The sequence below is a fragment of the Rousettus aegyptiacus genome, unplaced genomic scaffold (assembly GCF_014176215.1).
Source record: "Rousettus aegyptiacus isolate mRouAeg1 unplaced genomic scaffold, mRouAeg1.p scaffold_m13_p_16, whole genome shotgun sequence".
NCBI lineage: Eukaryota > Metazoa > Chordata > Mammalia > Chiroptera > Pteropodidae > Rousettus > Rousettus aegyptiacus.
In genome coordinates, this window is record NW_023416291.1 from 37,164,058 (window position 1) to 37,186,373 (window position 22,316).

The 22,316-nt window shown below is 41.6% G+C and overlaps 2 protein-coding genes and 1 pseudogene across 4 annotated transcripts in view; 2 read left to right on the plus strand and 1 right to left on the minus strand.

Annotated features, from left to right (window-relative positions):
• The window catches only part of ADGRE3 (adhesion G protein-coupled receptor E3), a 62,753-nt gene extending 58,793 nt beyond the window's left edge, over positions 1-3,960 (plus strand). Inside the window, exon 18 of the mRNA XM_036234318.1 lies at positions 2,081-3,960. Coding sequence (XP_036090211.1) covers positions 2,081-2,089 — 9 coding nt within the window. The 3' untranslated portion in view covers positions 2,090-3,960. The remainder of the gene's footprint in view (positions 1-2,080) is intronic.
• Positions 3,961-6,268: 2,308 nt separating this feature from the next.
• On the plus strand, positions 6,269-8,185 carry LOC107510499 (annotated as a pseudogene).
• Positions 8,186-8,264: 79 nt separating this feature from the next.
• On the minus strand, positions 8,265-21,023 carry CLEC17A (C-type lectin domain containing 17A). Of its 3 annotated transcripts, none has more exons than XM_016144054.2 (12): positions 20,928-21,023; positions 20,703-20,785; positions 19,251-19,283; positions 19,118-19,168; positions 18,997-19,035; positions 18,787-18,828; positions 18,019-18,159; positions 17,871-17,933; positions 16,096-16,191; positions 15,838-15,989; positions 11,650-11,759; positions 8,265-9,696 (listed from the first exon to the last, which is right to left on the minus strand). In XM_016144054.2, exons 1-12 carry the CDS (start codon positions 20,954-20,956, stop codon positions 9,564-9,566), a joined length of 972 nt encoding a protein of 323 aa, XP_015999540.2. In that variant the 5' UTR covers positions 20,957-21,023; the 3' UTR covers positions 8,265-9,563. The 3 variants fall into 3 exon arrangements, with proteins under 3 accessions (XP_015999540.2, XP_015999538.2, XP_015999541.2); XM_016144052.2 differs by having other exon boundaries at positions 19,251-19,355; XM_016144055.2 differs by lacking the exon at positions 18,997-19,035.
• Between the last annotated feature and the right edge of the window lie 1,293 nt (positions 21,024-22,316).

Consider the following 22,316-nt stretch of genomic DNA (forward strand, 5'->3'; position numbering starts at 1 on the left):
ATTGTTTGGTTTTTTAATGTTAAGTTGTATGAGCTCTCCTTGTGTTACTATGGGCTCCTCTTCCTGGAGGGTAAAGGAAAGATCTCTTTTCCTGATTACCTGCTTGGCAGTCTTCATTCTCAGCTCACTAGCTACCCAGCTTACTAAAAATGCTTAAACCGACTTGGTATATATTCTGGTCATTCAAAGAAGTATGGGTAAAACATACCACCAGCACCACTACCATCTAGAATAAATTCCTTTGGGAAGAGGTTTACGATCATAGACATAGCAGAGAGGTCATCTTCTGAAATCCCACTATTTCATAGAAAGGTCAATGTGAGCCCTATGGAGTTGGTGGATACCATAGGGAGGAATCCAGGAGAGAGACTCCACCCTAGCTGCTCTACATAATTATAGGGGAGGAATGCATGGAATAATAGGATCTTCCTGAGATAAGAAATGGTCCTGTTAGAAAGGAAACTTCTCTGGAACTTGGTTGTTGGTATTTGTCTTTCTTCTTTTGAGTTAACTCAAGCTAAATGCACCAAAGAATGAGCTTCTAGCACTATCTGAAACTCCTCTTCATAGTTGTCCCTTATTCTTATATAGAAATAAGAGAATTTTCTTAAAAGAAACTATTCACTATATGAGCAAAATAGGCTCAAAGTTCAAAGTCCATAAAAATTCTTCCAGTCTCCTTTAGTTTTATGCTGCCCATGTGCATACCCACCATATCTGCTAGCCAAAAAGCCTTAAAATATGTTATTTTTAAGCTAAGCAAAATTGAGAAATTTCTGATACATTATCTTCTATATTTATTGAGATGATATGTAATTTTTCTCTAACAGTGGAAATATTAAAGCCACTGAAGAAATACCTGTCCCTTATTAGAGAGAGGTAAAGGAATTTCATTTAAAATTTTTCCAAAATGTCCAAGAGGAAAACAACCAAGGGGGAAAAAATCTTGGGTATGTTAAGTGATTAGAAAACTTTATGGATACTAGGCTTAATCATTCTCAATAAGAGTAAAATTGTAGTAGGTGCTAACCATTGGCTGTGACCTTTAAAAAGTTTCCCAGATAATCCGAAATAATTCCCAAAGCTGCCAGCACTCAAGCTACTGGTTTCTCACAATGAATAAGGAAACATTATTATTATTATTACTATTATTATTGCTTAACTTTGTGGAAACTGAATGAGTGTATCTTTAAAAAGGGAATGTCTATATTACATTTTGCATATATTATATTTATTTTTTATACTTTTAATACATATATAAAACACATTAGCACCCTTTAAGAAATATATTTTCTTTAATTTAAAAACACCTCTTGAGCTTTTATTTTTCTAAGCACAGAGTAGTAAAAAGCTAAGAAAACCCTTTCTATGCATAAATGTGGCCTCGAGTTAACTTTCTAGCTTTTTCCCCTATAAACTTAATAATGTTGGAAGGTCAGTTGTGTAACCAGGCAGTATTGTCTATAGGAAAAGTCATGCTTGACTGGACAGAGAGTTCTGTGAATAAACCATAAACATCAGGAGAGAAGGCATGGCTTTGGGCTTCTTGCATATAATTGCTCTCATAACTAGGCCAGGAACTCCTAGCCTCATGGGCTGCTACAGGAGGTATTGGTTCCCCTATGGAGTTTAGGGTTTCTAAACCAAGTTGTAACTTGTAGAGAGCAAAGAGAATATTAGTTGAGTTCTACAATGTATCAGACACTACAGTAGGAAATAGACATACAAAAAGCCAACAAAGTCCCTACCTTCAGAGAGCATAGAACATAGCATTTTTTCATAGACAAAAACCAAGATCCAGGAGGCTGAAATTCTCAAGTGGGATACTATGTCCAGAAATTTTTCAGAGAAAAACTCTTCCTTGATTTTTTGTAAGTCTCCCACTATAAGCTAAAAATGGCCGCACCTGTCCTAGGATTCCAAAATGTTAAGAGATCATGCCATCCTTGCCTGCTGGAAGGAGCTCTCTGGCTTTAACCCACTCCTGCTCGTCACTTCTCTCTGTTTTGTTGTTTGTTTTATCCTTATGTCTACCTGTAATCTAAGCATCTTTTTTTTGTGTGGGGGGATATCTTTCCAGGACAAGTGAAGAGAAAATATTAAAATTAGAACATCCAAGTCCACATGGAAAATCATACCCATGGATCTGGTTGGCACCAGGATGAATTAGGCTGAGGACAAGGAGAATCATAATACGTGTCATTCTTGGAGATATTTAACCTTTACTTCTTAAAGTGTTTCTTCTGTATAATGGACTCTCAATGAATGTGTCTTGAACTGGATTTCTCTTCACTATGGCATGTTCAATTAATGCTTGCCCCTGAATATCCAAATCATGATGGTTGCAGCTACTTTTTATAAATGAAGTGGTCCCTTTCCAGACCTTTTCTCAAGTTCTTTCTCTCAGTTATCCTAAATTTGCTCTTTAAACGCATCCATTCCCTGAAACCAACAGTTTTACTTCCTATTTTATCCAGGCTAGATCTCATGATCAGCCATGTCATATGATTCTCTCCCACATTTTCAACACCTTTGCCTTCTCATTCTGATTCCACTCCTACCTGCCTAAACTCAAATCCAGGACTGACCTAAAAATGGCAAGCACTGTTCATTGTCTACTCAGCAACCATTGCCACTAGCCCATGTTCCTTATTAACAGAACCTTGATTGTTTTCTGATTTGGGACAGTAATGAGCTTGAATCCAGGGGGTGAGTTGAGATTGGTCTAAACCTAGTGCTACTCAACTGGGGGTGATTCCCCCCACAGGGACATTTGTCAATGTCTAGAGAACATTTTTGGTTGTCATGACTTGGGCAAGGAGAGATGCTACTGGCATCTAAGTGGTAGAGGCCAGGAAAGCTGCTAAACACTGCAATACACAAGGCAGACAACACATACAGAGCAAGGAATTATTCATCTCCAAATGTTAGTAGTGCTGAGGCTGAAAAACCTTCTATAACAAACATAGTGGTCTTATATTTAGTTGCTAAATGTTGGTTTAAGATAGGCATTTGGGCCAATTTTGGCTAGTGAGATATAAGAAACCTGCTGGAAAAATATGTCTTTTCCTTGATAAAAACAAACACAAATTTAAGGAGAGCCTATCCATGACTTCTTATTTGGGGCTATTATCATGTAATAAATAATATGATTATGATACTTGGAGAGAAGATGTCATTGTAACATTAAGGATGAAAGAGTGGAAAGATGGAGATAATCTGGGCTTTTATGATATTGTTGATTTGCTGAACCAACCTATGTACTTTTTCCTATGTAAGACAAATAAACTCTATTTGTTAAGCCACTTTGGGTCAGGTAATGTTACTTACAGCCCAAAGCAGCTTTCTTTGTGAACAATGTTCCTCCTCCACTCCTCTATCAAAGCAGTAAGATCCCAGAATCTCTCAGCTTGAAGCCATTACAAATATGTTTTCTGATCTAAATAAGACCCTCCACACCACCTGAAACTTATTCTTCCTGTTCCTAGTCAAGTTTCTCAATGGGGAGTTCTTGTTTTCGGTTCCTTGATTCTTATCTAAACACCAACTGATAGAAAGTTCCTCAACTTTCTGGAATCCCTTACAAATATGTCTACTTCCACACCCATCCTTGCTTTCTTCCCTCATCAATGCCCATTGTCTCCCCCTCCATTCTTCCACAACAGCAGAAGGGTCCCTCTTCTTGTTTAAAGCTAACCTTTAAACCTCCCTCTGTGCTTTGAATCTTGTCCCTTCCTGTCTCTTCAGCAGACCTTTCTCCATTGATTATCTTCTGTCTTTCCAGAGTCTTCAACCTCTCTCCATTCTCTCTCCTGGCTCTTCTCCAGTGTCATTTAAATATGCTAAAGCTAGGTCAGAAAACTTTTTCTGTAAAGGGCCAGATAATAAATATTTTAGATTTTGAGGGCCACATATAGTGATAGAGATGATAGATGATAGATGATTGATTGATAGATGATAGATAGATAGATGATAGATAGATAGATAGATAGATAGATAGATAGATAGATAGATAGAAATTGATAGATACACACATGACATATATGGCATATTGGTAAAGGGATATGTGTATGTCCTTTTAGAAATACAAAAACTCACTGGGCATACAAAAAAAGGCTGCAGGCAGGATTTGACACCCCTCCCCAAGCTATTGTTTGCTTTTTCCTGTGCTAAAGAAAGAGAAATAGAAGATTCCAGGAAAATGGCCACCTGTACATGACTCAGTTCCCCTCCACTCCATACCCTAATATATCTGCTGATTGAACCAAAAGTCTGCTGGAACTCATGATAAATGAATGGTAAATCTGGAGGTGAAAGTTCTCCCCTACATACCAGGTGGAGAGTCCCAAGATAAGCTGAAGAAACCTCTGAAGATCAGACACAGTTCATCCTAGGAAGAATCTGGCCCAGGGGCCCATGGACCTCCTGGATTAAGGTCAGCATCACTCCCATCAATGTGTGCCTGATTCCTCTGCTCCCCAACAACTTCAAGAGGAACCTTGTTCTTGAGTCTAGGAAGAAGTAAGGGAACTGAGAAGCAGAGAGTCCCCTCCGCATCCTGCCTAGTGTACAACTGGTCACCCTGGGGTGGAGAGGAAACTGCCCCTGCTTAAGATTCTCAATCCCCAGATTTGAGCCACAAAGGAAAATGACACCCATCAGAGGCTCTAAAGGCCCCTAAAAAGAGAATGGATGGTCCAACATAATGGGCACCCAGCAAAATAAAGCTTCTAGAGTAGACAGACAAAAACTTCAAACAGGAATAATGAAAAAAAAAAAGAATGTAAAGAAATTTAAGTACAACACCAAAAAGGTCTATGGAACTAAATAAAACGAAAATAAATAAGAGGAATGTTGCTGGATAAATTAAAGAAGAGAATGATTGCTGTCAAGTCAAATTACCCAAATTAGAAGAGCCCATGAAAGGAATATCTCAGAGCATAATGCAAAATGCCAAAAGATGAAAATCATGAAGAAAAAAAAAATCAGCCTGGGAGACCCAGGAGATCTAATATGTGAATAATAGGGGATTTTGTAAGAGTAGAGAAGGAAACATGTTCAGATCCTTTCTACCCCCAAAAATTCTCACTGCTGCAATAAACATTCTCTCTTTCTCTTCACAGACAAAATTCTAAAAAAGCTGTTTACACTCTGCTGTCCTGACTTCCTCCCATCCCCTCACTGCTCAATCTACTGCAGTCTGACTTCTGCCTCCTACTTGCTCAGTAATCACTCAATGTCTTAAATGTTTCCTCAGTGCTAAGTCCACTGGCTGCTTCTCAGTCTCGTTGGGTCACATTTAACTCTGATGGTTCCCTTTTCTTTTCTATTTTTATAACCAAGTATTTTTGGTTTTGTCTAGCTTTATTGAGGTATAATGTGCAATATGATGGTCTAATCTATGTCTGCATTATCCCTTCTCTTTGAGGCTTTCTCTTCTTTTGACTTCCCTGATTCCACACTGTTTTCCTGGAAGGGAGGTCAGCTCATCACAGTTTTCCCGGACTGAAAGTCCCACATCCCAGGAACTCTTCCCTCCCAAGCAAACCAGAACCATGTCATAAACTCGTCTTCTCTTGTCCTGTAGTGTCTCAGTTTGGGTTCCCCGAATAACAAACTCTGAGATGAGAATTTGAGTGCAAGTTTATTTTATTTTGGAGGTAATCCCAGAAAACACCAGCAAGGTACGTTAGGGAGGGAAAGGCAGTCAGTACAAGATATGTTCAAAGATAAGTTATGGAGCAGGCTATTGCTGTAGGCAATGGGAGCTTAATCCCAGCAGGGATCTCTGGGCATCTCATGGGACAGACATCTCATACTCTTCTCACCTGAGGGGTGAGGGTTCTGAGGTGTGTAGTTACCAAGTCCAGGGCTGTTTCAGAAAGCATTTTCCCTGGCACTTATCTGCCACGTGCCAGACCAGATAGACTCTGGCAGCTGCTGACCACTAGAAGTCACTGAAATATGAGCATCGAGGATATAAACAGGACATGACTACAACTGCTATACACAAGATTTCATCCTTGACCCAAGAGAAGTTCTAAGAATTTTGACCAGAGTCCGTGAACCACCTAAATTTCAATGTGTTGTTTGTAAGCATTTTTTTCTTTCCCCATCTCTAGGCGACAATAACTCCATCTTTCATACTACTTAAGCTGAAAACCTGGGGGCCATTCTTTACTCTTCTGTTTCTCTCACACCCCACATCTCAATCAAACAAACCCCATTAGCTGTATCTTCAAAATAAATAGATACAGATTGTAGAGACATGAAACTACTTAACCACAACCTCTGAGCTCGCATGTGAGAAGGATGGAGCCCCGTGGCTTCCCCCTGAGCCTCCAAGCCACCGAGGTCTGCATCAGCCCTGTGAAGTTCAACCTGGATTTCAGCATGTAGGATACCCAAAATGGAAAGCGCAAGACTTCTGGAAGTGGCCGATACTGTGCATCCGACCGAGATGCTTGAAGGGTTGATTCAAGGGTATAAGCAAAATGAGACATTTCTGAGGAAGATGCACCATGCGCTGCTGGAGGTGGCTGTGTTGGAGGGCACCCCGCAATTCCCAGAGCCTGGACATGTGTTCCCTATCAGCCACAGGATCCCCAACATGTTGCGGAATGAGAAGGGAACCCAGACCAGGCACCAGTTTTTCATTCTGTGACTGTGTGTAGCTTTGTTTATATACTGTTTGTTAGTTTTATCATGTGTATCCCCAACTCTTGACCCAGTAACATGCCACACACAGTGTTCTTGAGCTCAATATTTTTTTTCTCATTAAAGGTTCAAACAGCTTCCCACTAAAAAAATAGATCCATACATCTTCCTACCTTCACAGTTAGCTCTCTTGTTCCATCATCTCTCACCTGCATTATGGTGATAGCCCCAGGAGAGCCACACGTATTATGATGATCAGACCCAGAATTCAACTCCTGGTCTCTTATCTTAGCCCAAGATGTCTCTTTCACCAAATCACGCTGTTCCTTTCCCATAATTGCCAGCTAAAATGAGAGCTACAAGGTCAGGGTCCTCAGAAATAATTCAAGTTTACAGACAGTGCCTCAAAGGCTGCAGGTGCTACAAAAAGATATCAACCATCGGAGGAACAGATTAAGTCCAAATACCAGCTCTGCTACTTATCCACTAAATGACAGTGAACAAACCATGACACCCCTCTGGGCCTCAGTTTTCCCAGCTATAAAATGCAACCTCACAGAGTCATTGTGGAGATTAAATAAGAGCTCCTGTGTCTATCTAGCACACAATGCATCCTTGAAAAACCATGGACTTTGTTATTTTTCCCCACCAAGAATGTTCGACCTCTGCTCCCATGGATCCAAAGTGGTAAAGGGTACCTCAGGTTTATATCTCTACTTGAAACTAGACAATCTTGAGAAATGCGAAAGAGAGATAGATTTGGGCCAGCTCCACCATGCACCCCTTACTGTGACTCAGAGACATGACCACAGACCCCTGCTTCTCCATTTCTCAACCCACATACTAGGGGAAGCTGAAATTTCCTCTTCTGAGATATGGAAACTTCCCCTGACCCCAGATAAACAGTCGCTTGAACCAATGGTCCCCTGGGTGGAAGACTTGGAACAAGACGCTCACCCGCTCTGCAGTCTATGGACAGTGTATGGGGGCTAGAGTCGGTGCTGGTGAGTTAGGAGCAAGTGTGTAGGTGGCAGGAGACAAGGATAGAAGGAACAGGAAGTGACGCAAACACCAACCTTCACCAATGCCCCCTCACTGCTCAGAGCTTCCTTTTCCTAATCACCTGCTCTGTCAAAACAGGAATAATTCTGCTATTAATCATAGTTATTCGTTGATCAAAAAATTGATCTGAAAATAAATAAATAAACAAACAAATAGATAAATTGATTTGGAGAATGTCTACTCACCCTTGGATACAATTTAGGGATTGTCCAAAGAAATTGCCATATCGAGTATGCCTAACTAGGGGTAGTACCACGTATCTAGGATATGTTTTTGGTTGTCACAACGACCAGGAGGGGGCACCTCTCCTGTTACAGGCACAATTGTGTTCCCCTCAAAAATTAATGTGTTGAGGTCCTAACCCTAGTACTTCAGAATATGACCGTATTTGGAGATAAGGTCTTTAAAGAGGTGATTAAGGTAAAACGAAGTCATTAGGGTGGGCCTATTCCATTACCACTGGTGTCCTTATAAGAAGAGGTGATTAGGACACAGACACACACAGAGGGAAGACCACGTGAGGACACAGAAAGATAACAGCCATCTACAAGCCAGGAAAGGTCTCACCAGAAACCAACCATGGCGACACCTTGATTTTGAACTTCCGGCCTCCAGAACTGTGAGACATATATTTCTGTTGTTTACGCTAATCTATGCTACTTTATTATGACAGCCCCAGCAAACCAACACAGTGGGCAAGGACCACACAATGAAATGGCATTTTGAGAAGCTCTAACATTGCAAGAGCTAATCATCCAAGGAGATTCACTGGCAGTAAAGTGAAATACTTCATCAAAGATCTTTAAAAACCACCAGAAGCTCAGTTGAGTAGATATTTCCATTGCTGTCTTAAGGATCTGACCAAGTTGTATGACTTGGCCTGGCCACACTGGGTGGGGAGTCTTGCCTTTCAGCTGGTCTACCTTTCTAGAAGTTCCATGGGCCAAATCTTGGCAGAGGTCTGATTCTACCACTTAGCTTGGTTAAACTTCACCTAGGACATTGAGAAAGTTGCTTGTCAATAATAATCTTGCTCTACCCGTTTTGCAGTATCTGGTCCACAGTAGGTGGGCAGTAAGGGAGCCCAGCCCTAGTGCATGATGGTCCAGAGGACCCAGGGTATTTTAGCTCTGGCTCAATCAATGCCAGACCCAGAGCCCCCCAGTCTAGCATCACTTCTGAAGAGCCATGATCAAGGACCTGGTGATCATAGCCCCAGAACTGGGAGATCATCTCTAAAACCTGGTGTACCTCCAGCTCGCCATGAGCTGTGGTCTGAATGTGCATGTTGCCCAAAATTTGTATGTTGAAACCCAACCCCCAGTGTGATGGCATTTGGAGGCAGGAACTTTGGGAGGTGACTAGGTTATGAAGGTGGAGCCTCAATAAATGATATTAGTGCCTTTCTTTATAAAAGGGACCCCAGTGACCTTCTTTGTCCCTTCTACCATGTGAGAACACTGCAAAAAGACAGTGCCCATGAACCAGGAGGTGGGCCTTCATCAAACATTGAATTTTCCTTCACCTTGATCTTGGACTTCCCCGGCTTCCAGAACTTTGAGGAATACATTTCTGTTGTTCATAAGACACCAAGTCTGTGGTATTCTGTTATAGCAGCCTAAACAGACTAAGACACCATCCAACTGAACAAGATCTCAAGTCCTTATCCTAGGGGGTCTGACTTACAGCCCAGAGAACTTGCTACATCCAGGTTGCTGCTTACATCTTGGGTGCATCCAAGCCCATGGAGAGGAAGGACCTTCAATGGAAGGGCAAGTGGTTCTCATGTCTGAGATCCAAGGGGTACTTGGATACAGATCTCCTCCCAACCTCATCCGTGGGGTTCAACAGGAACACTTTCGCTCACAAATCCAATATGTAGCTTTGTTGCAAGAGAGATCATTCCAGGTGCCACCCTTGTTCATGCTGGCACAGTCCTCATCATAAATGTTATTGGGCTCCTCTGGATCCCAGAAGCTGGATAGAAGAAAAAGAGGGTATGGGGAGGAGTAAATAGGTGAAGCACAGGGGATTTTTCCAGGGTAATAAAACTACTATGCTACATAATACCGTGATGGTGGATGCATGATATCATGTGTTTCTGAAAACCTATAGAATGTACAAAGCTTGGAGTGAACCCTAAAGTAAAGTATGGACTTTAAGTAATAATAATGTTTTCATATTGGTTCATCAATTATAACAAATGCATCCCACAAATGCAAGATGTGAATAACAGAGGAAACTGTGCTGGAAACTCTGTACCTTCAGCTCAATTATTCTGTAAAATTAAAAAAGCAAAGTCTATTTTAAAAATATATATATATATATATTGAGGAGAAGGTCTTCATGGTTCAGGATTCACTTCTTCAGCCTCTCAGAATTACCTGAAGATGTTTCACCTTCTTCACCTCAACTAGCTTGTCCTAAGTCAGCCCCACCCCCCCATTCACCAGGACAATCTCTGTACTCCTTATTCAGTTTCCTGCATCTAGTCAATTTCTGCCTCTTCTTCCAAATAATACTTCCTTTACAACCCTAATTCTCCCAACCTTCCAGGTATTGTAATGCCTTAAGTCATGTTCCCTTAAAGCAGATCTTGATTTGGCAATTCAGGTGCATGGGATTTATTAAAGGTGCTCTCGGGAGAGTTAGTGAGAGAAGCTGCATGGGGCAGAGGAAGAAGGTGAACGTGGTTGTGTATTCAGTTGAGTCTAGCCTCAGTCTGATCACACAGAGAGCTCTGGAGAGTAAATAGCATCACAGTTATCCCAACTTGAGATAAGGTGTCCAGACTCCTCTTAGCCAGTCATTAGCTATATAGAATGACCCCAGTGAGAATAGGATAACCTCCTAGGTGAGCAGCTTCCATTCAGCTGAGGACAGCTCTGGAAAAGCATAACTGTGACCCTTTAGGAGCCAATGTCCCCTGTTTGGGAATGGCTGCACTAGTCCCATGAAGGGATCTGAGCTGGGCACTCACAGTGCCATGCCATATCATGCCATCTATATTTAAAGAGCTATGCCTCCTTCCAAGGATCTTTAATAAAAAATGAGATTCCTCAGACAAAACAGTAATATCTCTAATATAGAAAGAAATCCTAGAAATCATTAAGAAAAAGACCAAAATCACAATATAAAAATACGCAAAAGATACGAATGCATAATTCACATAAAAGTTAATACATACAACTATTAAACATATGAAAAAATACCCAACCTCGCTCATTATAAGTGAAATGCAACTTAACACTACATTGCGATTCCATTTTTCACCTACAATTAAACAAACAAAATTCCAAAAGTTTGATGAACATGTGCACCAAAAAAATTTAGTCAAGATGGTAAGAGAATAAATTGGTATAACCAGTATGGGAGACAGTTTGTTAATATTTATTTAACACATGAATACATACGCTCCTTGAGAAAGTGAAGTATAATGGCTAAGAATATAGACTTTGGAGCCAGGTTGGTTGCCACTGCCACCTGCTATCTGTCTAACCTTGGGCAGCTTGCTTAATCTTTCTGTGCCTCAGATTCCTTATCTTTAAAATGGAGGTGATAATAGTACTTTCCTTACAGAGTTATTACAACTAAATAAGTAGGTTAATATATGTAGAGTGTGAAAAAAAATTGAGATAATGCTCATCCTTTTGGCAAATTAAAATCTTCCTCTTATCCTGTGGCCACTCTATCTTTTTTTCCCCCTAACTATTAGCCTACGAACTTGATATATTTGAGCAGTTGTGCTAAAAGGTTTTGATTTTTTCAATGGAGGAAAATTAAAGAGATACAAGGACCAGAAGCCCTATGACAGAAAAAGTGCCCTGCGCCTCCCTTATCCCACCCAGGCTGGGATTCTAGAGAATGAACTGGCTTGGACTGGACAAAGACTCACAATGAGCAGAGGACCCAAGAACCCAGGCTACTTGCCTCAAAGTGATGGGCGACCCATCCAGCCATTTCCATTCCCCTTCATGGTCCCTGTCACTCAGCCCCAGCCAGTGCACCCGTGGAGAGCGGTGAGCCTTGGACACAAAATTCTGCAAGTATAAACTCCATTAAGCCATCAATTCTTCCACACAACCTTCAGGATGAAGATATTCTCTCTGCTCTGTCCCACACATTTAGGGCTTGTGAATGCTATCCCCAGTACCCATCCCAGTCCCCATGGTGTCCAGAGCGGCATCAACACCTTCTTCCCTCTTGAGCATGTGCAGTGGGAATAATCATGTTACTTTCTTGCATGACCTGTGAAACTCTCTGCACCTCAGTTTCCTCATTTGTAAAATGGGATGATAATAGTAGCTACCTCCTCATAGGGTTGTGAGGATTAAATTTTATATATATATATATATAGCACTCAAAACAGTGTCCAGCATGCAGTAAACGCTGTAACATCTTTACATTTAACACTATAACATTTAAGAAACATTTTAATAATAATAACTGATGTCTTAATAAACCCATGACTATATGGTTATTTAATCAAGGGCGAAGGAAGAAAGAACATGCAATGAGGTAAAGACAGTCTCTTCAATAAATGGCATTGGGAGAACTGGACAGATACATGCAAAAAAAAATGAAACTGGACCACCTTCTTACACTATATTCAAGAATAAACTCAAAATTGATTAAAGACTTAAATGTAATACCCAAAATCATAAAACTCCTAGAGGAAAACAAACAGTAAACTCTCTAACATTGCTCATAGTAATATTTTTTCTGATGCATCTTCTTTGGCCAGGTAAACTGAAGAAAAAATAAACAAATGGGACAACAACAAACTAAGAAGTTTTGAATGGCAAAGGAAACCATCAACACAACGAAAAGACATTTTTGAAAGAAGACATTTGCCAATGATACATTTGATAGGGGCTTAATATACAAAATTTATGAAGAACTCATACGACTTAACACCAAAAAAAAATCCAATTTAAAAAATGGGCAGAAGACCTGAATAAGCATTTCTCCAAAGAAGACATTCAGTTGGCCAATAGACATATGAAAAAATGCTCAATATCAGTAATTGTCAGAGAAATGCAAATTAAAACCACAATGAGAAACTACCTCACATGTATCAGAATGGCTATCATCAATAAATCAAAAAACAACAAGCATTGGCGAAGATGTGGAGAAAAGGGAACCCTTGTGCACTGGTGGGACTGAAAGTTGGTACAGCCATTCTGGAAAACAGTTCTTCAAAAAATTAAAAATAGAACTACCTTATGATCCAGAATTTCACTTCTGAGTTATCTGAAGAAAACCAAAATATTAATTTGAAAAGATATATGCAACCTTATGTTCACTGAAACACTATTTACAGTAGAGTAGCCAAGATATGGAATCAACCTAAGTGCATATTAATAGATGACTGGATAAAGAAGTGGTACGTATATACATTGGAATATTACTTAGCCATAAAAAGTGAAATTTTACCATTTGCAATGACGTGGGTGGACCTAGAGGGTATTATGCTAAGTGAAATAAGTCAGATAAAGAAATACAAATACCATATAATTTCACTTATATGTGGAATTTAAAGAACAAAATAAACTAACAAGCAAAACGGAAACAGACTCATACAGAGAACAAACTATTGACTGCCAGGTGGGAGAGGGGTCAGGGAACTGGGTGAAAAGGTGAAGGGATTAAGAAATATAAATTGGTAGTTACAAAATAGTCACAGGGATGTAAAACACAGCATAGGGAATACGGTCAATAACATTGTAATAACTATGTATAGTGCCAAATGGGTACTAGACTAATCGGGGGGATCACTTTGTAAACTATATAAATGTCTTAACATTATGTGGTATACCTGAAGCAAATATAAACTAATATTGACTCCAACTCTAATTGAAAACTATAAATAAATAAATATAGATAGAGAGAGAGGTATAAAAAAATAAATAACTGATGTCTTGCTTTCCCTGGTACTTTCACACCATCCTGCTGTTCTCATCTGCATCCAGGTAGAAAAGGAATTCATTGCTTCAGAAAAAGAGTTTGAAGGGGATAAGAAAGGAGAGGAATATGGCTTCTTAGTTTTTGTATTTCAAAACCCCAGGCCTTTGGGAGAAAAGAAAGGACTTAAGCCAAAGAAAAGAAAGAAAATATTATGATTAAAAGCAACTCCTCTGGTGACAAACTTATCTATGGTGAGAGAAACCAGATCACTACCAGTTGCCTGAGGTGGGAGTAGAGAGATGAGTGGGAAAGGACCCTAAGGGAATTCCCTGGGGTGGTGATTCTATACCCTGACTGGGTTCACAGTTACATGGGTGTACACACATGACAAAATGCCCTGAATGTACATTTAGGATCCGTGCATTTTACTGTATACAAATCTAACTCAATCACCCAATCTTATTATAAGACTAAGATTTTCTAAAAGATAGGGAAGAGATTACAAATGGAAATTATGAAGATGTAGACATGGCAAGTACCAGAGAGAGGGGCTCTACATTCATCCCCAGCGAATCCCAGGTGATGCCCAAAACCCCAGATGGTTTTGGAAACTCTAAGAAGTAGAGGGGACCCGCCCCAGAGAGGTTTCAAGGAATCAGAAAGACAAGGTTACTCAGGAAATGTCGGTTGAGTTAATAAATTATTAAATGAGCTTTGTACTTTGCAGAGATTATCTCATTTGATCCTCATTATGACCCACTGAAGCAAGGACTGTTATTATCCCCATTTTATAGATGGGAAAACTGAGGCACATAGAGGTTAAATAACTTGTCCAGGATCATTGAGCCAGTGGATGTTTCGGTGGATACTAGCTTGTAGTAAAGGCATTGAGGGCCAGACATGTGGTCTCCTCCACCTTGACCCCACATAAGCTATCCATTCTGATGAAAAATGGAGGATCCTGACTGGCTGAGATTAAATGTTGACCATCCTGGTATAATAGAAGCTCAAAAGAATTAAATGAGTTATTTAAAGCAAACAAAGTTATGTTTCTTGTGTACATGAATTTAGGGAGTATAATTTATACCTGCCTCACCTACATCATCTAATTCAATTCCCCTGAAATCCCTCTATATTAGCTGTTCATACCAATGATGCCATAAAACAGAAGAATGAAAAACAAGAGAGGACTACAGGAAAAAATAAGACAATAACCTTAATAATAAGATTAATTTTATTATTTTAATAAAAATATAATAATAAAATAATTGATTGATTGATTGATTAATCTTAATAATAAAATCCAACAAAATCAATAATAACAGTAAATGTAAATTGTCTAAAAACACCTATTAAAAGCTAGAGATTGTCAGATTGAATTTTTAAAAAATAAGACCCAACTATATGCTGTCTATAAGAAATTCACTTTAAAACTAATAACACAGATACCTTAAAATTAAAAGAATTGGAAAAAATAACCCATGCAAACACCTGGGTTCAAATCTTGGTCTGACACTTACTAGTTTTAGATGACCACAGGCAAGTTGCTTAAGTACACTGTGCTTCAGTTTGCTCATCTGTGAAATACAAATATGTGCTGTGTACAAATGGTATTACTATCTAACTGTAGCAGGATTGGGTCATAATTATTTACAAATATTCCAACTCTCCTTTTAGATATGCACAGGTGAAACTATTTCCCTACCACGTTAAAGCATAGGAGTGTCCATGTGACTTGCTTTGTGAGTACACATAAGTGGAAGCTTTAAGAGTCCATGTGATTTGCCCCATACACTTTTACCATTGAGCTATGGGGACTGTTAGTTTAGCATAACATAACATTTTCTGATTCACACATGAATTTGTAGGGTTGTCATGAGGATTATGTTAATGCATGTAAGATGTAAGATGTTTGAACACAGCCTGGAGAATAGGAAGTATTACCTAAGAGATAGCCATTATTATCTACATGTTAGAGAGAAAACTGAGACATGCAGAGAATAAGTAAAGACAATCAGAATTGAATTCAAACAGAGCATACCCTCTTAAACCTCTGCATGATAGTATGTCAGGAAGAGCTCGCTATTTAAAGTCTTAGTTGCTCAAAAGCAATTCCAATTTCTTTCTATCCAGGCCAGGGAAACGTGTATAATCTAGGAGAGGAGAAGCCTGGCCCTGATGGTTCTCAGAGGCTTGAAGAAGACAGCTCACCTGCTCAGCAATGCTACTGATGATGACTAAGTGAGAGTAATTCTCTTGGCAGAACTTCCGGGCTTCATCCCATGACTTGGTGCTTGCAGAAAAGTAGTAACACTTGCCCTCAAATAGAAGCCAGCCCTCAGGGCAGGTGACCCCGGTACGGTCTGGGAACAGGATAGACTGCAGTGAGAATTGATCCCATGGATTTGTGCAATGTACTGTCGCTGCCATGCTCCCCATCTCAAGACAGGCTCCCCAAGTCTCACTCACCTAACAAGCCCCGAAGTTCCACCAGGGACTGGTTGGTGTCAGCTCTTATACGATCAATATCCTTCTTTAGGCCAGCTAGCCCTGCTATGCCAGTCACTGTCAGCAAGAAGGGCTGGAAGGTTAAAGACCCAAACCCCATCTACCCACTTTCCCACCACTGACTGCAGACACAGCAGAGTGAAGCAAGAACTAGAACTCAAAAACAACATGTTTGGTGTCCAGAAGGAGTCCTAGAGTGGCTTAAAGGAGGGATTAACCCCTGGGGCTTTGGGAAGAGTGGGGATGGTGGGCTTCCTGAAAGAGGTGAGTGTTAAAGGAAGACCATATTCAGTAAATGTGAGGGGCAGGGGCAAGCACAGCAGGGACTTTGGAAGCAAAGGCACAGAGGCAATATATTGGGGAAGGCTGATGCAGTAGAGGTCAAGGGAACCTCACAGGAGCCTGAGCTCAAAGTAGGATGCGGGCCTATGTCCTGTTCAGGTCAAGGGTTTCTGGGCAGTGAGAAGTTGTTGATGGTTGTTGAGTGAAAGGGTGGCTTGATCTAAGGTATAGAGTGAAGGAGCATGGAATACAACAATATTCAGACTTCACAATCAATGGTGAAGACCATGCCAGCCCAGAAGACTCTTCTACAACTAATGTGTGTATTTGCACTCCTCCCACACAAACTTGCCCTCTTTTAACACCTCCTAGGGTCATCAGTAGATGGCCCTTCAATTAGAGAAGACAGAAATATAAGAGATAGACAGAGAGATGATATATAAAGATGTATAACACATATATGTTATCCTTGACATTCTTTCTTCTCATCACTATTCCCAATATATCCCCCAGTCTCGCCAATTTTACCTCCTAAAGCTTTCTACTTCACCAACTTCTGTTCATCCCCATAGCCACAACTTTCATCCAAGCCATTATCATCTCTCACCTGTCCAACTACACCATCATCCTCCCTTCTACTTAAATGATGTTATCACCTACCACAGAGCCTTTGTGCACATGCCACAGACCCTCAGTGCCTCGCCTCGTTAATTCTCTCTCTTCCTTCACTCAGCTGCAGCACCATTTCCCAGGGGAAGCCCTCTACAATCCTCTCAAAGATAAGGTCAAGACCCTTTGTTAAACTTTTTTATAAAATCATCTTCTTCTTCCTTTGGACTATTCATTGAAATTTGAAATGTTATACTCATATGGGGTGATAATTCAGTAAATGACTTAATGCCTATGCTGTCCAACAAAAACAAAATGTGAACTACATAGGTAATTTTAAAGTTTCTAGTAGCCATATTTTTTAAAGTCAAAAGAAACAGGTAAAATTACTTTGAATGCTATTTTTATTTATCCAACACATCTAAAATATTATTATTTCAATGTTTAATCAATATGATTATGAATATCATTGAGATGTTTTTCATTCTTTTTTGTAGCAAAGCTTTGAAATTGGTGCGTATTTTAGACTTACAGCACATTTCAATTCAGAATAACTACATTTCAATCGCTCAACAGGCACTGTGACTAAATCATCATATTGGGCAGTGGAGATCTAGACACACACATATGCATGCACACACACATGCTCACACACAAACACACACACACTCCACAGGGACAGGAACTGTGTCTGATGTGTTCACCATCTTACCTGCTAACACACCCACCCAGGTAATAGCACAGGGCCTGGCAAAGATGAGGTTGGGGATGGTCTTGGTGCTGGGTTTGAAGGTCATGTTGATGTTCAAAGTGAATGACACAAAGGGATGGTCGAAAACACTCACCATTTGCTTGCCACGCCATCTGCCAGAAGGTTAATATCCTCAGTTCTTCCACCACTTCCTGGTCTATGAGAAGGAGTCCAGTTTGAGCCCAAGTCTTCTTGTTCTCCATCCCCAGTCTCTCCGTGTGCCCCATCCTCGCCCTACTCACACTTGATCAGGGTCACAGCCAAACCAGTGCAGCTCAAGAGCAGTGACACCACCACCAGGAGACACAGGGAAAACATTAGTCTCTCCTTCTGGTAGGACTCAGAACCCCAGGACTTCTGACTGAGCCAGGGCACTGGAGTTGCTGGGGGATGAGAATGGGGACAGAGAGATCAATACGAGTTCTTCAGTATAAGGAAGGGACCCTTGAGCCTTTCCTCAAAAGCAGGGGGACAGAGGTCTGTGGTCATGACTGTATCACCAGATGGGGTCAGCAAGAGCGTGTTGGAGAAAGCAAACCCTAAAGAAGCCCAGAACATTTATGGAGCACTTGGTGTGTGCCAAGCATCCTGTTGCAGCCTTATTATCTTATTGGATCCTCACCTTTATGACGTAGATATGTGTTATTCCTATTTTCCACATAAGGACCAAGAGGTTATGCATGACTTGCACCTAGTTCTGTTCTTAACATCTGTGATGCATTGATTTCTGCCTTCAAGCAACTCCTGATCAAGCTGCTTCCCATTTGAGGAAGCCTGTGAATCCTGAATCTAGGGCAGAAAATGTTTCCCTTCCCTTATATGCAAGAGGAAAGTGGGGCTCAAAGTACCAGGCAGACACCCTGAGTCCCTGGGAGTCTGGTCTAGACTCAAGAAGGAGTAGCTTCTGAAAGTGTTTCAATGCCCTAGGGTCTCACTCCAGAGCTATAAGTCTGACTGAAATACACTGGCCACCATGAACAGATAGGAGAACACCTGGAGGATTTACTTACTGGCTTGGGATGGCTGGTATGGAGGATGCTCCAAAGAAATACCTGGGAGGAAGGGGGAGAAATGTTTACTCAGAAGTTGCTGAAAGACTCTCTCCCAAGATCAACAACCTCCCATCCTCTCTGAGCTGTTCTCTGTTCAGAATTGGGAAACTGGAGAAAGGACTTCCAGGTGTCCCCTCAGGCTTCTTAAAGAGTCTTCCCACAGCTCACCTAGTTGAGATGTACAGGTGACAGGGGTGAGGTCCTGGCCTGAAGGGGGTCAGAAATATAACGGTCATGCAGAGCAGGCTTCAGCCAGGTGAACTGGAAGATCCCAGCCCTAGATTCTCACCTGTGATCTTTAGGGCCTTGCAAGGACGTCGGGGGTTTTCTATTTTCTTTCCTGAGGAGGAAGGAAAGGTTTCTCAGGCCGAAAGCAGGGCAAAGCCAGCCTTGGGTCTCGTATACCCCGAGGCCCAGCTCACCTTGTTTTGGAGGCCTTGGTGGAGCCACTGAACCTGGAGAACAGAAGCTCAGAGTTAGAGCTTGTCTGAAGATGTAAATGAGATTGAAGTCAGTGATCTTTGAGACTGCAATGGAGGGGGTTAAGGATGAGGATGGGCATGAGAATGAAAATGGGGTTAAGGATGGGGACAGGATTAAGATACAATGACCAATCATCCTGGATTATCCAAGACTTTCCCAATTTTAAAACTGAAATTCCCACATCCCAGGAAATCTTTCATCTCTGGGCAGTTGGTCTCTCTAAGTTAGAGACAAAGTTAAGTTTAGGGATGGCGATGGAGTCAAGGTTAGGGTCGAGATGAAGGTTGGATTGAGATGAGGATGAGGTTGAAGATGGGTTGAGAATAGTGATGGATATGGAAATAGGGCTGTGATGCATGATGTGGCTGGGATGAAGAATGGGGTTATAGCTGTGTCGGGGGATAGAAAAGTTGAGCTGCGTTGGACTTGAGTTTGGAAAAAGGGAAGAAGTTGAGGTTGGGTTATAATTGTGTTGAGGCATGGTAATGGGATTGCATTTGGAAACAAAGATGGGGATAGAGATATAACTGCATTCGGAGATGAGGAGGGGGCCAAGTTTGGATAAGGGGTGTCCCTAAAGATGCTGATGGGCTTGGCCTTGGAACTGGCTTTGAGGATCATATTGGGACCATGTCGGAGTTGGAGACAGGCAATCAAATGGCAGAACTTATTCACCTCCAACCTCATCCTGAACACTACAAAGACTTGCGACCTCCCAGTTGGCTCCAGTCTGGACTCAGAAGTGGGGGCCATGGAGCCCCCTACCACATGGAATGGCATCTGTCCAAGGACACCAGGGCAGCATGGGCAGCCCTCAGGGGAAGCCGAATCAGGGAAACTTCCAAACCTCCACTTTTGTACCTACTTCTCAGACTCTTGTGGAGTCCCGAGCCAGGTATGGGCCACCAAGTCGAAAGACAAATCTGAGCCCTGGGTGTTAATGATAAGAGGTTGGTGTGGGGAGCTAATAATCCACTCTCAGTTTCACAAACACTGGCTTTTGTGTCTTGGGCCTTTGCACTGACCAGTACTATTCTGGGTTTCTCTTCCTAACAAACTTCTACTCATTCCTCATGTTCTTCTCCAATGTCTCCTCATCTGACCCCCCAATCCTCTCACCAATTTCCCTCAAGATTTCCCCAATCTCTTGGTTTACTCCACCTCAGTTCTGCTGACCTGAGGTCATGCCCGGAATAAAACAGACTGAGAGACCTTCAAGGGCAGGGCAAAGGCATAGCTACTCCCACCATCGTGGTGCCTGGCACAAGCTGGGCACACATGAAGCTGACAATGTGTCTACAAAGGCCAGCTAATGTCTCCTGGGGACCTAACACCCCTTCTAACCCACAAGCCACACATCTCTTTATCTGGCCCCTGAGAAGTCCTCTTACCTGGCTTGGGAGGAAGGTCCTTGTAGGATGGTGCCATGTTCTCATAATCATCATCATCATCCCTCTCCTCTCCTCTCTGGTCCCTTCCAGAGGAAAGGCAAGTGAATGTCCATCCCATTTCCTCCTCTGTCCCTCAGGCCCCAGTTTCCAGTCCCAGGGTGGGAATACTGTAACTTGGGTCCTGACCACCCCTGGTCCCCAGCCCAAGCTCGGCCAGGGCTGTACCTGGCAGATCCAGTAAACAGGGTGTGCATGGCTGCAGCTGACACAAGAGCCTGAGTAGGTGCAGAAAGAGCTTGAAGCTTCTTCCCACTGTCCTTCCTGCTCAAGTGTCTGGGGCTCCTCTTAGTTCCCTTTTTCTTTAAAACTCATACATGCAAATCCATCTTAAGGGGAACCCCCTCCCAGACTACGCACATATCTTTATCCTCAGTTTTGATTTATGCATAGAAGTAACAGTACAACAGCCCCTGCATTTGAGTTTCTATAGAGTGACAAGCCCTGGATGAAGAAGATGGATAAGATCCTTCTTGCATGGAACTTTCCATCAAGACAGGAGAGACAATAAATCAGTAAAGAAATATAGAAATAAATATTACAGGTTATTTAACTTCCAACCTTAACTAAGTATTATTTTTAAAAAATAAAACAGAGCAATGGGATAGGATAAGGGCTAATATAGAGAGATGATCTGGGAAGGCCTCCTGGAGGTAGTCACATTTGTGTCAAGATGTTAAAGTGACAGGTGTTAAGTACTCCCATATTCCACAGTGAAGTGCTAGGACACTGGATCAGTTAGCTATGGCTGTACAACAAATTACCCCAAAGCTTAGTGACAAAACAACAAGGAGCACTTATTACCTCATAGCTTCTGTGGTTCAGGAATGCAAGAGCAGCTTAGCTGGGCGGGTCTGGTTCAAAGTCTCTTGTACGTTTGCAGTCAGGATGTTGGCCAGGGTTGCAGTCATCTGAAGGCTCAACTGGACTGTACTCTTGGTGAAAGTCCCTGTTCTCTACTATGAGAGCCTCTCCAAAGGGCTAATTGAGTTTCCTCAACACATACCGGAGCCCAAGGTGGAAGCGATGGTACCTTTTATGGTCTATCCTCACAAGTCTCAAAGTATGCTCTCTGTTACACTATATTTGTCATATGGACCAGCTCTGAGTCATTGTGGATGGAGACTACACAAGTGAGTGAAAACCAAGATGTAGGGATTATTGGGGCCATCTTGAAGGCTACTGCAGTCATATATACAGAACTTGCAAAGGAAGTTTTTTCACACTTAGCTTGACATTGCCTGGAGGGCATTTAAAAAGTGAAAGTTAGAGAGGGAGAGGTCTGCCCACCCCATGTGGAAGCCAAAAGATGAGGTTTTGACTCACGTTCAAAACAGCATGACATGAAAGGATGGACATGGAAAAAAAGGGCTGCAGTAAGAGTGGTTTGCATCTTTTGGTACAGCAAAGATGTGGGAGTTTCTTGTGAGCCAAGTGAAGGTGGTGGAATAACCAAACTGAAGCCATTTGGAGAATACTGCCCAGGAGGGCAGCTTGCCTGTGTTTCTCAAAAGAACCACCAACAGCCTTAAAATCATCTATGGCTCCTCCCTTCTC